The following is a 16,601-nucleotide window of genomic DNA, read 5'->3' as shown; positions in this document are numbered from 1 at the left end:
AAAGGTTTGATCTCTGGTGAACTAAACATACAGGTCTGTTTCTGTTTTTAAAGGTTTGATCTCTGGTGAATTAAAAATACAGGTCTGTTTCTGTTTTTAAAGGTTTGATCTCTGGTGAATTAAAAATACAGGTCTGTTTCTGTTTTTAAAGGTTTGATCTCTGGTGAATTAAAAATACAGGTCTGTTTCTGTTTTTAAAGGTTTGATCTCTGGTGAACTAAACATACAGGTCTGTTTCTGTTTTTAAAGGTTTGATCTCTGGTGAACTAAACATACAGGTCTGTTTCTGTTTTTAAAGGTTTGATCTCTGGTGAACTAAACATACAGGTCTGTTTCTGTTTTTAAAGGTTTGATCTCTGGTGAACTAAACATACGGGTCTGTTTCTGTTTTTAAAGGTTTGATCTCTGGTGAACTAAACATACGGGTCTGTTTCTGTTTTTACTTCATTCTTACTCTCCAGTCTCGGTCGATCTTTTTCTTCCCCAAAAATGTCTTTCCAAGCCAGAAAATTGAGTGCCTCCACGGACCTGGGCCCCCACTGGACCTAGTTTCTTCCGTTTGGCTCCTGGTCCTTTAGACCAGAATTATCCGGCAATGGTGTCCCTGGGTACTGGACATTTTTTTTTCTTCTTTTGGATTTAGGTGTTCGACCAGAAAGGGGGAAGACTCGGAAAACTTCATTCAAAGGGAAGTAATAGAACCAAACTTAAACAAAAAAAAAAAAAACGACTAGAAAAAAAAGACGAAAGAACTCAATGACACTGGGGGGGAGAAGGGGGCTGTACTTACCTTGGGATAAAAATCTAGAGGAAACATTCGCTTACAACCAAGTCTTCCAACTTTGCTGGTAGCATTCACAGCAAACTGTAGATTGGAAAGATGTGTTTCTCTAAAGTTTCACATGATGCGAACAAGGAGTAAGTAAAGTGCCCCTTTCAGACCTTGTGGTCTTTAGGGCAGATGATGTAAAGGTCATCTGTTTCTGTGGCCTACGGTTTAAGAAGGTGTCATGTGGCCAGCACAATGACCAACCGCCTTTACTTTTCCCCAACCATTGTCAGGTACCCATTGGGTGGACTCAGAGGCGCCCAAAGATACCGAAATTAAAAATCCCAGTCTTCACCAGGATTCGAACCCCGGAAGCTAAGCGCTTTACCGCTCATCCAGCGCGCCAACACAAAACAAGGAACATTGGTTCTAATTGTTTTGTCATAATACGAACAAGGAACATTGGGCCTAATTGTTTTGTCATAATACGAACAAGGAACATTGGGCCTAATTGTTTTGTCATAATACGAACAAGGAACATTGGGCCTAATTGTCTGACACATCCACACAACTCACATGTGGGTGATTACTTACAGCAGAAGTAAGGGCTTCAAAACATTCAGAGATCACTAAATGATGACAACACAATACAGAAAAATCACGTGGATTCTTCAATACGAGGCTGAAGAAAAGTATGCAAATGGGAAAGGTAGGAGATCATTATAGGAGACAACTGAAAGCTTGCCTGTGACGTGAATTCATCTAGTCCAGTACCTTCTAGAACTAAAGTATTATATTATAGACTACATGGAATCGTTGTTTTATGTATAGGCCAGACATAGAGTCACGGACAGATAGTGGGTACTCATTATACCTATGTTATATTTAACCATCAATTACAGCTAATGGTGCACCAGCTTGTCACGTGACAGAAGTCTCCCTCTTAAAACTCTATTTGCCAAAAGATCAGAAAACCTTGCCCAGGGGGAGGGGGGCAAGACACAATAATGGAGGCAAGACAAAAGCCGGATTGCCAGTGGCTCCCAGAGTCTATGAGATTTTCTGGCACCCTCTGGTGTAGTATAGAACGATTTAGCAAAGACAACTCCCCCCCCCCCCCGCGCCCATTCCCCTTATCCCCACTCCGCCTCACCTCACGACGCTACCCCCCCCCCCCCGCACATTCCCCTTATCCCCACTCCGCCTCACCTCACGACGCTACCCCCCCCCCTCCATGCCATGTTTCTCTTCAACAGAATTAAAGCCTTGAGACGGGGGCGTTGGATGACGTGGGACCAGCAAGCGTACTGCTGCGAGCCATTTAAAGTGTGGAAGGAAACGTTGAGTTTCAAGACGATATATGACTTAATGTCTGGAGAGCAGAAGTGTCGTATCAACATTCAGCTTCATTTAGTGTTATATATTGAAGATAACACAAAAATATTTTTATAATACATTTTTGGAGTGCATTAAAAAGAAGAAGAAAAAAAAAAGAGCAGTATAAACTAAATAAAAGTGTGGAGTAACAATAATACACAAAACATTCAACCATAATTTACAACTAAAAACATTTAAAAAGCAAACCTAATAAAATGCTGAGAAAGACACAAGTAGTAGTCACATTTCTTACTCTAAAGTATAGTGCCATTAGAGCGCAGAAGGGGTTGCCTGAATCAGCCAGGAAAACCAAAAACTTAGCAGAGTTTAAGTCTACCCTATTTTGTAATGTTACGATACCAAGAATGTGTTAATGAAAATAAAAAGGTTTTATTATTATCTTTTGTTAGTTTCAAACTTAAGTACTCACTAAGTATAAAGGGGATTAATTAAAATTATACCACCTTATCAGTCGTGTACAATTTCTTTCCCTTGTAAAAGATAACAAAAAAAAAAAAAATTACCAATACTTAATAAACTAATTGGTAATTTTCTTTTTATTAATTCTTGTTTTGATAGGTAAAAGAAGTAATTATGGGAAATTTTAGCTTGATCTGAAATTGGGTGTGGGAGAAATAACGTGTACACACTTTTTACCAGACAGACAGACAGACAGGGTGAGTTGATACAATCTTTGTAAAAATACTTTGTTCTACAAGTGAAAGAGCTTAGACATTTGATTTCACGGTGCAGAAAAGTGCACAGAAATACGACATCCTCCTATTTTGAATGTCAATACTTTGGAATAGTGTACACCAGTTAGATCACAAAGCTTGCTCCTCCATGTCTACAGTTCTACAATAATTCTCATGCCTAAAACTAAAAGGAAATTATCTCACCATCACACTTCCATGTTGCCTGTGATAGAATGACGTCACACCAGACATCTGTGTCCATGTGGCGTGAACTGTACAGTAAATATCAGTCGTCAGACTCTATCTCTAACTCATCTAAGTAAATATCAGTCGTCAGACTCTATCTCTAACTCATCTAAGTTTATCAGTCGTCAGACTCTATCTCTAACTCATCTAAGTTTATCAGTCGTCAGACTCTATCTCTAACTCATCTAAGTTTATCAGTCGTCAGACTCTATCTCTAACTCATCTAAGTTTATCAGTCGTCAGACTCTATCTCTAACTCATCTAAGTAAATATCAGTCGTCAGACTATCTCTAACTCATCTAAGTTTCAGACTGTTTACATTCGACGTCTATGTATCTACGAGAGTGGTCATGATTTTGTATCTAGGAATTATAGGGGTCAGTGCCCCACCCCCCTTCTTCCCACTGCCTTGTAAGTCCCCTTTGAATGTAATGTTTTCTGATAGATCATAACAGGCTTGAGCTGACCAGACGGGAGTGGTCAGAAATTGGACTTGGCTGTCAGGTAACTGGCTTGTAACAATCTGGTGATACGGATTATCTCTCGGTATCAAGACATCCGTACTATCTAGTTAGATGAAAACATATATACCTCTCACTTTGAATACGGACTCTAAGAGGATTTTTAAACAAATATTTTTATCTAACAGCTTATAGCATTTCGAAAAAAAAAATTTATTATTATCAATAAGTATTTCTTTTTTTACAATATCTCTATTCAGTTGCAAATCCTCACCGGGTAAAACATAAAAGAAAAGACCTGGGTGGGTGAACACGGTTTCTATAACGGATCTAACAATAATCCTAGAAAATCATTAGAGCCGTTTTCGAGAATCACATCCATTCGCCCAGAAGTTTCCAGCCACTAAGTTTTTTGAAGTTTCCACGAATTAACGAATTGAATAGAGGATGTATAAAAATACTTATAAAAAACCGCTACAAACACAATGCAGATGGTTACTGGAGACATTTGAGTTGGTCAACCGAACTTTAGAATTTGGTTGTATTTGATCTTAGCATAGTTGAACAGTGAGTTTGGAAGTACACGCGTTATAGTAGTAATTGTATCTTGTTTGAAATGAACATATGATACATCTTGAGTCTGAATTTATTTCTTTGAAACTGTTAATGTTCAATGAGATTATCATGTACTTTACGAGAGAATCAGAGCAGCTTTGTAGCCAATGTCCTACATATAGTTCATTATTTCAGCTGTCGATTTAAAAAAACAACAACACTATAGTGTGGACACAATCTGGTGTGTTACAGAAGTGACATACAGGGGCGTCTGGTTGACGATTAAGTTAAAAAACTGAAACGTTTCAAATAAACGAATCAAAGTGACGGAAAAAATAAGATTTGCAAATATTAATGAGTTGCATAGACAGAAACGAAACAACCAAAAAGAAAAAGATTAGAGACTCACAATGGGGTTCACGTTAGAGAAGAGAAAAATGGTGACAACTCATGAGCAGGAGATACTGTTAACATTAATAGGTGGCGGGTAGATAGATAGATTTGATATTCAATTAGATATATAGTCTAAACAGATAAATTAGACAGTTGAAGAAAGTAGATGTATATATTTGATATTCGATTAGATATATAGTCTAAACAGATAAATTAGATAGTTGAAGAAAGTAGATGTATATATTTGATATTCGATTAGATATATAGTCTAAACAGATAAATTAGACAGTTGAAGAAAGTAGATGTATATATTTGATATTCGATTAGATATATAGTCTAAACAGATAAATTAGACAGTTGAAGAAAGTAGATGTATATATTTGATATTCGATTAGATATATAGTCTAAACAGATAAATTAGATAGTTGAAGAAAGTAGATGTATATATTTGATATTCGATTAGATATATAGTCTAAACAGATAAATTAGACAGTTGAAGAAAGTAGATGTATATATTTGATATTCGATTAGATATATAGTCTAAACAGATAAATTAGACAGTTGAAGAAAGTAGATGTATATATTTGATATTCGATTAGATATATAGTCTAAACAGATAAATTAGACAGTTGAAGAAAGTAGATGTATATATTTGATATTCGATTAGATATATAGTCTAAACAGATAAATTAGACAGTTGAAGAAAGTTGATGTATATATTTAGCCCCCCCCCCTCTCACTTCTCCCTTAACACCAACACATTGCACTCCTTAAAATATCAAATGTATTATTTCTATTTGGCTTTCAATCTCATTCTTATCCTGCATTAAACACTATTTTAACGATATCTGTTGCCGTTCAGAATATCTTATCGGCGAGGGAATATTTAGATACATTTCTACATTAACATACTAAGCATTTCAAATTTCGTATAGGCAAGGTTGATAATCATTTTCTATTTTGCCTTATCTTATCTTATCGTACTGTCATAAAATTTTAACTCACATTCAACATTGATCAACAAAAGTTGGTGAGATACAACTTTTTTTTTTTTTTTAGAATGACTAAAACGTTGTAGGTTGCTAATGTTTTGGTTTCGGGGCAGGTGTTAAGTTACGTACTGAGTGTCACAGAAATCCTAACCATGTGGCTACCAACCTCCACGTGAGACGGGACCAGAACTTCAAATCCTTTTTGGGGCAAATAATTCTAATGCCAGATTCGATGATACGCCTTTGACTATCCTTCCCTAAATGGATGTCTGACATTCGTTATGCCAAGAAATGGGCGGTTGGGTTTTGGGGTAGCCATAAGACTCTGGTGTTAACCTTTAGGAACAGACACAGCTAACGTAACATGAACTTTCTCGTGGATATATAGGTCTTGAACAGTGGGCATAACATTTGTTTGTTGTTGACTCTTTCTACGGACAACAGGACATAACATTTGTTTGTTGAGATATGATAACAGGACATAACATTTGTTTGTTGAGATATGATAACAGGACATAACATTTGTTTGTTGAGATATGATAACAGGACATAACATTTGTTTGTTGAGACAAAACAGGGCGGCAAAATGAAGAAATAATTAGAAATTTAGAGTCTATAGGAATCCAAATTCAACCCCATGATATCAGATACATGGACCTCTAGAATGACTGTGTACCTTTCTCTCTCTTTCACACACACACACACAAATACACACACACTCACTCACTCTGAGCATGTATATGTATGTAAATGAATATATTTATATATACTAGATATAGTATAGATAGATAATTATATATATATATATCTATATATCTATATATATATATATATATATATATATATATATATATAGATAGATAGATAGATAGATAGATAGATAGATAGATAGATAGATAGATAGATAGATAGATAGATAGATAGATAGATAGATAGATAAACCTAGAATAGAAATATATCTAGACAATGATGTAGATAGGTATAGATGTAACTTGAGATTAACCAGATAATATTAGGGTTGAAGACTGTATCAACTTTCTTCTCTCAAACGTAACATCTATCGGCCATGTCTCCTGTGTGACAAGACGCAGGTTAAAGGTTATGTGTTGTTAGAAATTGTGACAAGACAAAATGATGTCAGTTTTTAAAAAAAAAAGGAAAGAAGAGAAAAAAAAACATTGCAGGAATAACTCGTGCAAGGAACAAGGGGAGACGATGGAACACATTTAAAAAAAAAAAGGTGGGGGGGGGGGGGGGAAGAACTCCTAAGACGACAACTGTAGAGGGACACATAAGCTTACCATATCGAGTGTAGTTTCCATGGCAACGGGCCACGAGTCCAAGGCGACCATTTACGGGTTTCACCTGAACAGGTAGACGAGGGGAGAGGAAGGAGGCGGAGGCAAGGGAAGATTGGACTTGATGAAAGGGCTTGGGGACCCGCTAGGACCGGATCGAAGTTTAGAGGGGGGGGGGGGGATACAGCGGAGTGGTCCGCGTTGTCCAAAGCGGAGAACTGGCGAGTGGAATTTAAATGAAAAGCGCGTTCTGTGGCACTGAGAAATGGCGACGAAGAACATTCGCCATTTTTATGTTTTAGTTGCTAGGGACGCTGACCATTGCGAACTAAAAAGCTTTATTTCTACAAATATATCTTTAGATTTGTTTATTTAGTCTTTCGAGTAGATTTTGCCTACTTAGCAATGACTTATTTGAAATATCATCTTGCTAGAAATAAAAAATGATGAAGATCAAAGTTAATTATTGAAGTGTTTTTTTTTTTTTAAGTCACCACTTCATTCGCCAGGTCAAGGACATTTAATTGAACTTCAACTGAATAAAGAAAGATTGAGCTAAAATTTAGAGTTTAATTTTGTTATTCAATGCACTAGATTAAAATTCACAATTACATCCGTGTGTTGCCAATGGTTGTCAAATACTTGTAAGTTGCGCCACTATCCAAGAGTGAAAGTCTAGTGTTTCCTTCACATTGAACTTTGGGAGAGCTTAGAACATTGGATTCCGAACAGCTCAAAAGTGCACAGAAATGATCACATAGAACTTTAACAAAAAAACAACCTTATCAATACTGCCGTTAGTTTGGACACCGGAGACACCAAGACGAGAGCTATTTAGAGTTGTTGTTTTCTTTCCGCCATGGATGAAAATCTCCAATTACTTACAAACTTAGAGATTTTTTTTAATGAACTGTGGAATATTTACTCGCCATCGTCTTTGATCTTGCAGTAGTAGTCCTTGGTCTAATTGAAGTTATAGATCTAAATATTTCCCTAGTTCTTGGTCTTAATAAAGTTATAGATCTAAATATTTCCCGAGTTCTTGGTCTTAATAAAGTTATAGATCTAAATATTTCCCCAGTTCTTGGTCTTAATAAAGTTATAGATCTAAATATTTTCCCAGTTCTTGGTCTTAATAAAGTTATAGATCTAAATATTTCCCGAGTTCTTGGTCTTAATAAAGTTATAGATCTAAATATTTCCCCAGTTCTTGGTCTTAATAAAGTTATAGGTCTAAATATTTCCCCAGTTCTTGGTCTTAATAAAGTTATAGATCTAAATATTTCCCCAGTTCTTGGTCTTAATAAAGTTATAGATCTAAATATTTCCCCAGTTCTTGGTCTTAATAAAGTTATAGATCTAAATATTTCCCCAGTTCTTGGTCTTAATAAAGTTATAGATCTAAATATTTCCCCAGTTCTTGGTCTTAATAAAGTTATAGATCTAAATATTTCCCCAGTTCTTGGTCTTAATAAAGTTATAGATCTAAATATTTCCCGTTTTTCTTTCCTGGTGTACTCGCCCTACGACACGGTTCATTTGTTCAGAAAACAACAAGACGTTGATCTCCTAAAAGTGATCCTGTTGATTATTTACAATTCATTAGTTCACCAGGTACCAGAAGCTAGGGTGCCGGCCAATGGCATCGTGGCTAGAAAGCAGAGAGGTGGGGGGGGGGGGGTAACCCAATATCTCTGTCCCCGACGTCTTCTTGACGACCTCCACGTTTTACTTAGGTGTGAGCGCGCGTGCGTGGGTGTGGCAGTGTGTAGGTCTTTGTAAGCACTACTGCCTGCTTTTTATCGTTAAAATATGCGCGGCTGTAATATTAAATTAAGAATCACAGTGGTGTCCCCTGTTGTTATTTCCAACTTTGTCATATGACTTTAATTATGTATTTCAATATTTATTTATTTATAATTGTATTGTCGTATTATTATTTTTTTTTGTTTCTTTTATAATTATTATTGTACTTATATTCGTTGTCATGAAATGATTTGTGTTTTATGTCTTGTTATTTGACTTCTACATGTCACACATTTCTCTCAAGTGATTTCACCTGAATCCAGCGTCATTCATATTCCGATAGCCGGGGATAAAGATGATTGGATCTCCCCTGTTTCAGTTTCATGAACTTTGACCCGTAACCAACCCGGATATAATTCTGAGTCTATTTAGGAGTGGAAGAATGTTAATACTGTCTTTGTGTCTGTGCGTGTCTGCGAGAGAGAGAGAGAGGGAGAATAAATTGGCGGGAACTTGCGATTGCGTCAGACCCAATGAAATTAATAAGTGTATCATTTCCCGCTCTCTCTTTCTCGTATTTGCATTTTGAAATTATTTTTGAAAATTTCCACTTCAAAAAAAATATTTCCTCAATGTTGCACCTTTAACTAAGTCAGTCCAACAATGTATCTCCACTAGTTTTGAAGTCGCAGTGGCTGAGTGGTAAAGCGCTTGACTTCCGAACTGATGGGTCCCGGGATCTTTATCCACCCAGCTCTGATGGCAATAGTTGGGGAAAAAAAGTAAAGGCTGTTGGTCGTTGTGGTGCCCTCATGACAGCCTCGTTAACCGTAGGCCACAGAAACCTTTACATTATCTGCCTCATAGATCGCAAGATCTGAAAAGAGAACTTTACTTTTTCTTTATCTAGTTTCATCCAAATCATATATTTTTCTTCCATGTAAACTCTGATGGTTGGGGCAACTTTTGATATAATTTGTGTTTTCATTTACTGAGTTTTTATTTTTTTTTTTTTTTTTTTTGGTTTTCATTAATAACGTAGTCATTGCATTGCTTCCTTAGCATCCAAAACGGTCACAGATTTTTACCTGGTTTCTATGTGACGACAGAAATCCCTAAATGTGTTACGTATATATGACCAGGTTGTTAACATCAGTCGGACTCAGTCCTTTTTACTTTTTGGGCAGAAAGGGGGGGGGGGTTCTATTCTTTTCCCTTGAGTTGGTTATCCTAATGCTATGAGTAGATCTATATGACCGAGTTCATGTACTATATTAGGCAAATCCTACACTGACCAGTTTGTTAGAATCAGTCGGACATACAGTCGATGTACATGTTTGGGCTAGGAGGGCTGTAGATGAAAATGTTACATAGTTAATTTGTTGTCGAGTTGGTTATTTTTATTCTATATAACTAGACCAATGACAGCCACTGTAAGAATGAAGCAGTGCGATTGGTTAGATCCAGATCCGCTTTCAGTATTATTGAGGAAGAGTGACGTAGGCAACACCTAAACAAACATCTCATAGAATCTCGTTTTGTTTCCCTAAGATTTCAATAATTGACTGTTTAGTATATGAAATATAAATGTTTCTAAGCGTGTAAATGAAAATTGTGTTGTGTTTATTATTACAACTTTTTACACATAAGTTAAAGATGTCAAGAACTCAAATATTAAAACCATCTGAGTTTCCCTTAAAAAGAAATTTGTATGCCGAAGACACCCGGGTCATTACACTACTTCTCAATAGTTGCCACGTTTAGTCTGGGCAACACCCCCAAGATTTGAAAACATAAACAAAACCAACTTTCGCATTCAGCGCCATTTTGTAATATGATTTGTAATTTACTCAGTAAATGAGCTGATAACAGCAATGTTTAGAGATTCGTTTTAACGGCCAGTGATATTAATGTAATAGATTAGCGACGACCAATCGACCATGCGCTGTATTCTGCAGAGATAGAAGAACTAAGCTGTACCCCCCGCAGTTTTAATTACTTGACCATGATATGGGAACATCTCCCGTCAAGTTAATAATATATCAAAATAGCAAAAGCAAGATGCAACGGCATTCTAGTATTCCCAACTGACACAAGAGTTGTCTGTGCTTGTCTGAAAATAAAATCATTTAATGGCCGTCATCAAAACTTCCATGTTTTTGTCTTTTCTTTTTTATCCACCAAACTCTGCGCATCTCCCTCCTATTCCCCCAATCCCCAGCGCCCTGCCACCCGTAGAGCTCAGGGAGAAGATCCTCTCTTCACAACATCTCTCCCACCTAGCCCTACCCCCACACTCCCCTTGTTTTGACTAGTCCCCCAGATCAACTAATCGAACACGGGCACACGGGCGTTAGTTTTAACTCACCAGTTCCCCTTACCTCTCCCCCCTCTCTGCCGGTTTAGCCGGTAACTTCACTAGACACACACTTTTGTTACAATGTCAAATGTTTGACTTTTTGTTTTGTTTTTAAATCCTTTGCCTTTAGCTAACATAGTGCACAGGAGGAGTCCGAAAGAGATGGAAAGATTGGAGGAGGAGGGGCGAGGGTGGAAATAGAGAGTAGGTAGAAAGAAAGAAAGAAGGGAAAGAGGAAGGAAAGTGAGACAGAGGATAGAGAGGAGGCATGAATATGAGCAGAGAAAGAGACGATCTAAAGGTGACGTAAGAACAGTACAAGTAGTCTAATTAGTTGTGTCACGTAGTGGACAGTACAGGTAGTCTAATTAGTTGTGTCACGTAGTGGACAGTACATGTAGTCTAATTAGTTGTGTCACATAGTGGACAGTACAGGTAGTCTAATTAGTTGTGTCACATAGTGGACAGTACATGTAGTCTAATTAGTTGTGTCTTGGACACACACACATATGACAAGGGTAAAGCTAAATCAAGATTTAAAAACTTAACCCAGCCTCAAATGACTATGGTTTTCATAATTGGAGTCTCCGGTGTATATGGTGTACAGATTAATAATCATATGCTATTATTTGTGTACTTTTTTTTTAGCACCACAGATGCAAATTTCTAAGCACTGTCGTGTATCACAGAGTCCAGAGTCATTATTTGTCTGGCATAGAGAAATGAAAGTGGGTGCTTTATTTAAAATAGGAAGGTTTGTCTCATACAGAAATAGAAATGTGCCAAAGTAGAAGAAGTACGATTATATTTGCCCAGTCTATGTAAAATGAAGTATAAAAAAAAGAAGTTTATGTAGTTTACATGTAAATGTGTTTGTTCATAAATATACATTTAAAAAAAAATTATGTGCGGATACTTGTATAAATGAAGAGAATTAAAACAAAAGAATAACTAAAAACTAAACTGAATCGCTTTAGAAATAATACTTTGAAACCTCTGTATTCATACAACAGTTGGCAATCTAGTTGCACACACACACACACACACATTTTATGTTTGTACACTAGTGCGGACGTTGTAAAGTCATGTGACAGAGTATCAGCATCACTTGCAATTTGTGTCTCTGAATTCGTTGCTTATGGTTCGGGTTTGAATCCGTTATAGTGTACAGCTCTCTCGTGTGTCACAGCCTCCGTAATGCACAATGAGTAGTTCCTTATCTATTTTTTAGAAATAAAATATCTTCTTGACGTAGAAATGGACCCGTAGGTCTGGGTTCAAGAGTGCCCCCCCCCCTCCCTCCTTTAGAAATTCGAAGGCTTAGTACGACGAAACAACGCAGTCATCTTGTGTGCCAATGTATTGGTCTCATTACTGACTTTAAGCAATACTAGTATCTTTAAACTGGTATCTGGAAACTTAGGCACCGGATATTTAGGCACCGGATGTTTAGGCACCCGGAAATTTAGGCACCCGGATATTTAGGCACCCGGAAATTTAGGCCTTTAAACTATCACTGAATATTATATTTGTCAACTTCAATCCGGCATTCCGAGTAACAAATTAGAAGCAAGTGCATCTATTTCTAAACTAGTTGTTGTTGCTAGCCAAATTAGCCTTTTTAAATGATGGTGGACATATTATTTGTTGGTGTCTCCTGTGTACATTCTAAAGGATGGCTTGATACACTTTTTGAGTGTTGTTTTGTATTGTTTAGTTACATGATCATTTCCTTTGCACAATTTAGCATTGCAGAATCGACATTTTTAAAGCTCTTCTCTTCTTTCTGAATTTAGTTTGTAATATTAAAGTTTAGCGTCCTTGGCAGTGTAGAGTTGATCGTGAACATCGCTACTAAATAGACACACAGGAGACACACAGGAGACACACAGGAGACACGCAGCATGTTGAATACTGAACACAATTTGGCAATAAAGCTTTTACATTTCATTCTTGCCAACAAACTTTTTTCTTTTCAATTTTAAATGTTCCATTTAGGCCTTGGCGCTATAGACTTCATCTCTCTATCTACGCCCCTGTTTCATTGAATTTGTTATTGAATACCATTCGTTAAAAAAGAGGGCATGCATATATGCAAAGAGGGCCAGTATCTCCTTACCTCCCCAGTTCACGCGCATGCATAATTAGTAAGAACCGTCCGTGTCTCAAACATCGCCCACCTCCCTCATTCATTCTTGAATGCCCAATTTGCCATGTAATGGGCCTTATTTACTGGGGAGGGGGAATATTTTTTGTGAGTCTGTGTTGTTTTCCAGTTTGAAGCTGGCCGTGATGTGTGTGAGTTGAAAAGAGCCCCTTGCTTTAAGCCCAAGGAAAGCTTCTTTGAGTTCCACGTGTGAAAGAATTTAACACCCCTGGTAAGATAGACCAGGGACGCGACAGAAGATCAATATTTAATGTTGAAAAGAGAGCGCACGGGAGAAGCGAGGTGGGGGGGAGGATACTGTCGTGTGGAAATACAAAGGTGTATTTGTGTCAGAACAAATGTGGGGACAGAAGGGGGGGGGGTGTGCGGAGGTGAACTAGAGCGGACGGGTGCGAGACCAGGGATGAAGGGAGGTGGTGTGACGGTCTAGGTTGCAATTTGTCCGGACATCTTTCCGTGTCTAGTAGCCTTCGTGAGCTAATCGTGTGGCCTTGACACTGCCTCGATGCCTGGACCTAGGTCCAGGTGAGTTCTGAACGCACGGTAGTGGAGAGACTGGGGGGGGGGGGGACGAAATGGAAATAAACACATTCGTTGAAAGTCTGGGAAATACTTTTTTGTTTTTAGCTTCGTTTGCATAAGTGCTGGTTGGGCTTGTGGGTAGTTGGGCTTGTGGGTAGTTGGGCTTGTGGGTAGTGGGGCTTGTGGGTAGTTGGGCTTGTGGGTAGTGAGGCTTGTGGGTAGTTGGGTTTGTGGGTAGTGGGGCTTGTGGGTAGTTGGGCTTGTGGGTAGTGGGGCTTGTGGGTAGTTGGGTTTGTGGGTAGTGGGGCTTGTGGGTAGTTGGGCTTGGGTAGTCAAAAATAGGACCTTGAATGTTATTATATAGGTTAGTGTAAAACACGCATATGTCTCTCTCTTTCCTTGTAATTAGCATCAGGCCAAAGACAATAGTCTAGCTAACTCTAGCCCGTCTTTTTTTTTTTTCGTTTCAATCTTTTTAGAGTTCTCTCCCTTTCTTATTGTTGCTGTCTGATGGTTTTTACTCTGTCTGTCTGTCTGCCTGTTTGTCTGGTAAAAAAAAGTTTGCACACGTTCATTCTCCCAAAATCATTCTCGGATCAAGTTGAAACTTTGCACAATTATTCATTGACATAGACAAGACATGAATCAATAATAGTAAAAAAAAATAAAAAATTAACTAATTTGTCAATTAATTTCAGGTAATTAATTACTTTGCTTGATATCAACAAGGGTAATTAATCCTTAAGTAATCACAAATACGAATAAATATGTAGGGTTTCGTCCCTTTAGATATTTTTTTCTGTATCCATCAATATTTGTAAACATTTTGATGACATGGTGAGATTTTATTTGATCCGACATAAAGTGACTTTCTCTTGACGCTGCTTATTTTCTCACTCTCTCCACCCGCCAACCACTTTGCTTTTTGATTTTCTGTCGCGCTAATTCATTCTCTCTTTCTCTTTGTCTTTTTCTCTCCCCCCCCCCAACCCTTTTTGTCCCCCTGTTTTTTTTTTCTTGTATCATAATCATTTCATTAAGTCAAACTAGTTCATAAATATTGATTATTTAAAAGTATTAATTAAATATTTGAAATAATTCATTACCCACCCATCCAAGCATACACACACACACACATTGTTAATGTCTGTTTTAAAAGTACTATTGAAACTAGATTTATATTGAACACAGTTTTGCCTGCAATTTTTGTGTATACTGCTAAGTGACACGCGAAACGGGAAAATGAAATTATACCCATAATCCATTAGTAGGATTCTGCGTTCAAGTTTCATTTTGCGCTGGGGCCATGTTGTGAAAGTTTGCAATAGGTAACAACATCATGGCGCTGTGTTTTGTTAAGCTGTATCGTTTTAGAGAAATAGGCAAGATATGTGAGCAATGTGATGTAAGCTTCAACTTACACATATATATAGAGAGAGTGGCTGAATCACTTTGTACTTGTTTTTCTGTTTCGTTAGTTGTTTTTTTCTTCTTCTTCTCCCACTTCTTCTTCTCTCTCTCTTCTTCTTCTTCTCCCACTTCTTCTTCTCTCTCTCTTCTTCTTCTGTACTCATCCCAAACCCTCTCCCATCTTCTGGCTTTGCCACCCAACCAGCTCTCCGCAATAAGCGCCCTCTACACCCGCTCCCCCCCCCTTTTCAGCACCTCACAGACTCACACCCACCTCTCCATTCCGTCCACCTTTTCTTCCTCCCCCGCTCCCCCCCCAGCAACTCTTACACCCCTTTCGCCCCTTCTCTCCCCTCCACCCTACGCCCCTCACCGAGTCTCCAATGTCACCGTCAGCCCCCACGACTCACCCTGACGATCGTGCTAGCCGAGCCCCTCTTCAGTTTACTCACGTTGGCTGAACGGGGTGTAGCGCTCACTCCAATGTGCTAGTAAGGAACAAGTTCACCGCTGACGTTGGGCCCCACAGGACTTTGGGGGACAGAAAGTGGTTTAGGTTTTCAATACACTAGGATTCAAAGTGTATCACCCAGCAAGTAGGGACACATTCTTAACAGGAGTGAGTTCCCTTTGTCTTCTAGACATACATAACATCAATATAAATGTCATGGCATTGTGTGAATTTGTTTTTTTACTTTTTTCTGACTTATGGGAGATTTCCTCGATCAGGTTTCTGCTTGGAGTTATTATATTTTACATCATACACGTTATCGTAAAGTGTCACGCGGACAGGCTGTTTGAATTGTTTGTATTATTGCTGTGTGAGCGCGAGATGGGCGACTGTCTTTGCCAGGCCTTCCATACGGGAAGTGATCTTGCGCAGTCAAAGTTCCGCTGACCACATTATATATTTGTTTTTCAGTTTACGGGGCGGGGAATCGTATTGAAGTTGTTTTGAATATCTGTCAAGTTGATAGATACTGTGCTCATTATGGATGCTGTGTTAGTTCAAATGTGTTTTGCTGACGGTGACTATTTTAAATACCGCATACAGCGTATGTTTAAATGTTGTTCTTTTTTTTTCTTTCTTATTTCTCAAAGTTTTGTTTATGTTTAACTTCAGTTCGCAAGAGTTATGTAAGGAACGATATGAACTATAAAACAAACTAACCTTTTTTTTTATTTTTTTTTTTCTGTGTTTAGTTTTGTCAGATTGCACTTTTTTTGTGTGTGTGTTTGCCTTGTATGGCTTTATGTTTTCAACTAAATGCCAACTTAGCTGATTTAAATCAGAACGAAATTACCTGCCAACGTTTATCGACCGATGACATTTTTTTCTTTAGTACTATTGCAGTGTAGGCCAAGTTGTGCTTATTTAGATTAGATTTCGTTGGTTTCGTGAGCCAGTTGAAGCATCAATAACTAAAATATTCCCATGACTTTATCTAAGTTTTTTAGTTGCACCAAATCTTGTGCGACTAGAGCCTTGGGACTTTTTTTTACAACTTGTTACATTATTCTTTTTTTTTTTTTTTTTTTAGTACTGTCACGTGACAAAAGTCGGACTCTAATAGAATGCACAATGTTCTAGCTCTATGGACTGGACACTGA

At 37.9% G+C, this 16,601-nt stretch overlaps 1 protein-coding gene across 3 annotated transcripts in view; it reads left to right on the top strand.

Moving 5' to 3' along the window:
• The window catches only part of LOC106073238 (nucleolar protein 4-like), a 116,224-nt gene that overhangs the window by 71,358 nt on the left and 28,265 nt on the right, over window positions 1–16,601 (top strand). Inside the window, exon 1 of one of the 3 annotated variants that reach the window (XM_013233744.2) lies at window positions 15,438–15,609. The exons of 1 other annotated variant lie outside the window; for it this stretch is intronic. Coding sequence is in view for 1 of the 2 variants with exons in the window: in XM_013233743.2 (XP_013089197.1) it covers window positions 15,982–16,045 (64 nt within the window). In the remaining variant the exon portion in view is untranslated. Of the gene's footprint in view, window positions 1–15,437; window positions 15,610–15,853; window positions 16,046–16,601 lie in introns of those variants that run through there. One more of the 3 variants, XM_013233743.2, reaches the window with a different exon arrangement.

This window comes from Biomphalaria glabrata, chromosome 5, assembly GCF_947242115.1.
Source record: "Biomphalaria glabrata chromosome 5, xgBioGlab47.1, whole genome shotgun sequence".
NCBI lineage: Eukaryota > Metazoa > Mollusca > Gastropoda > Planorbidae > Biomphalaria > Biomphalaria glabrata.
Note: the sequence above shows the minus strand (reverse complement) of the source record. Positions and strands in the feature narration are given on the sequence as shown.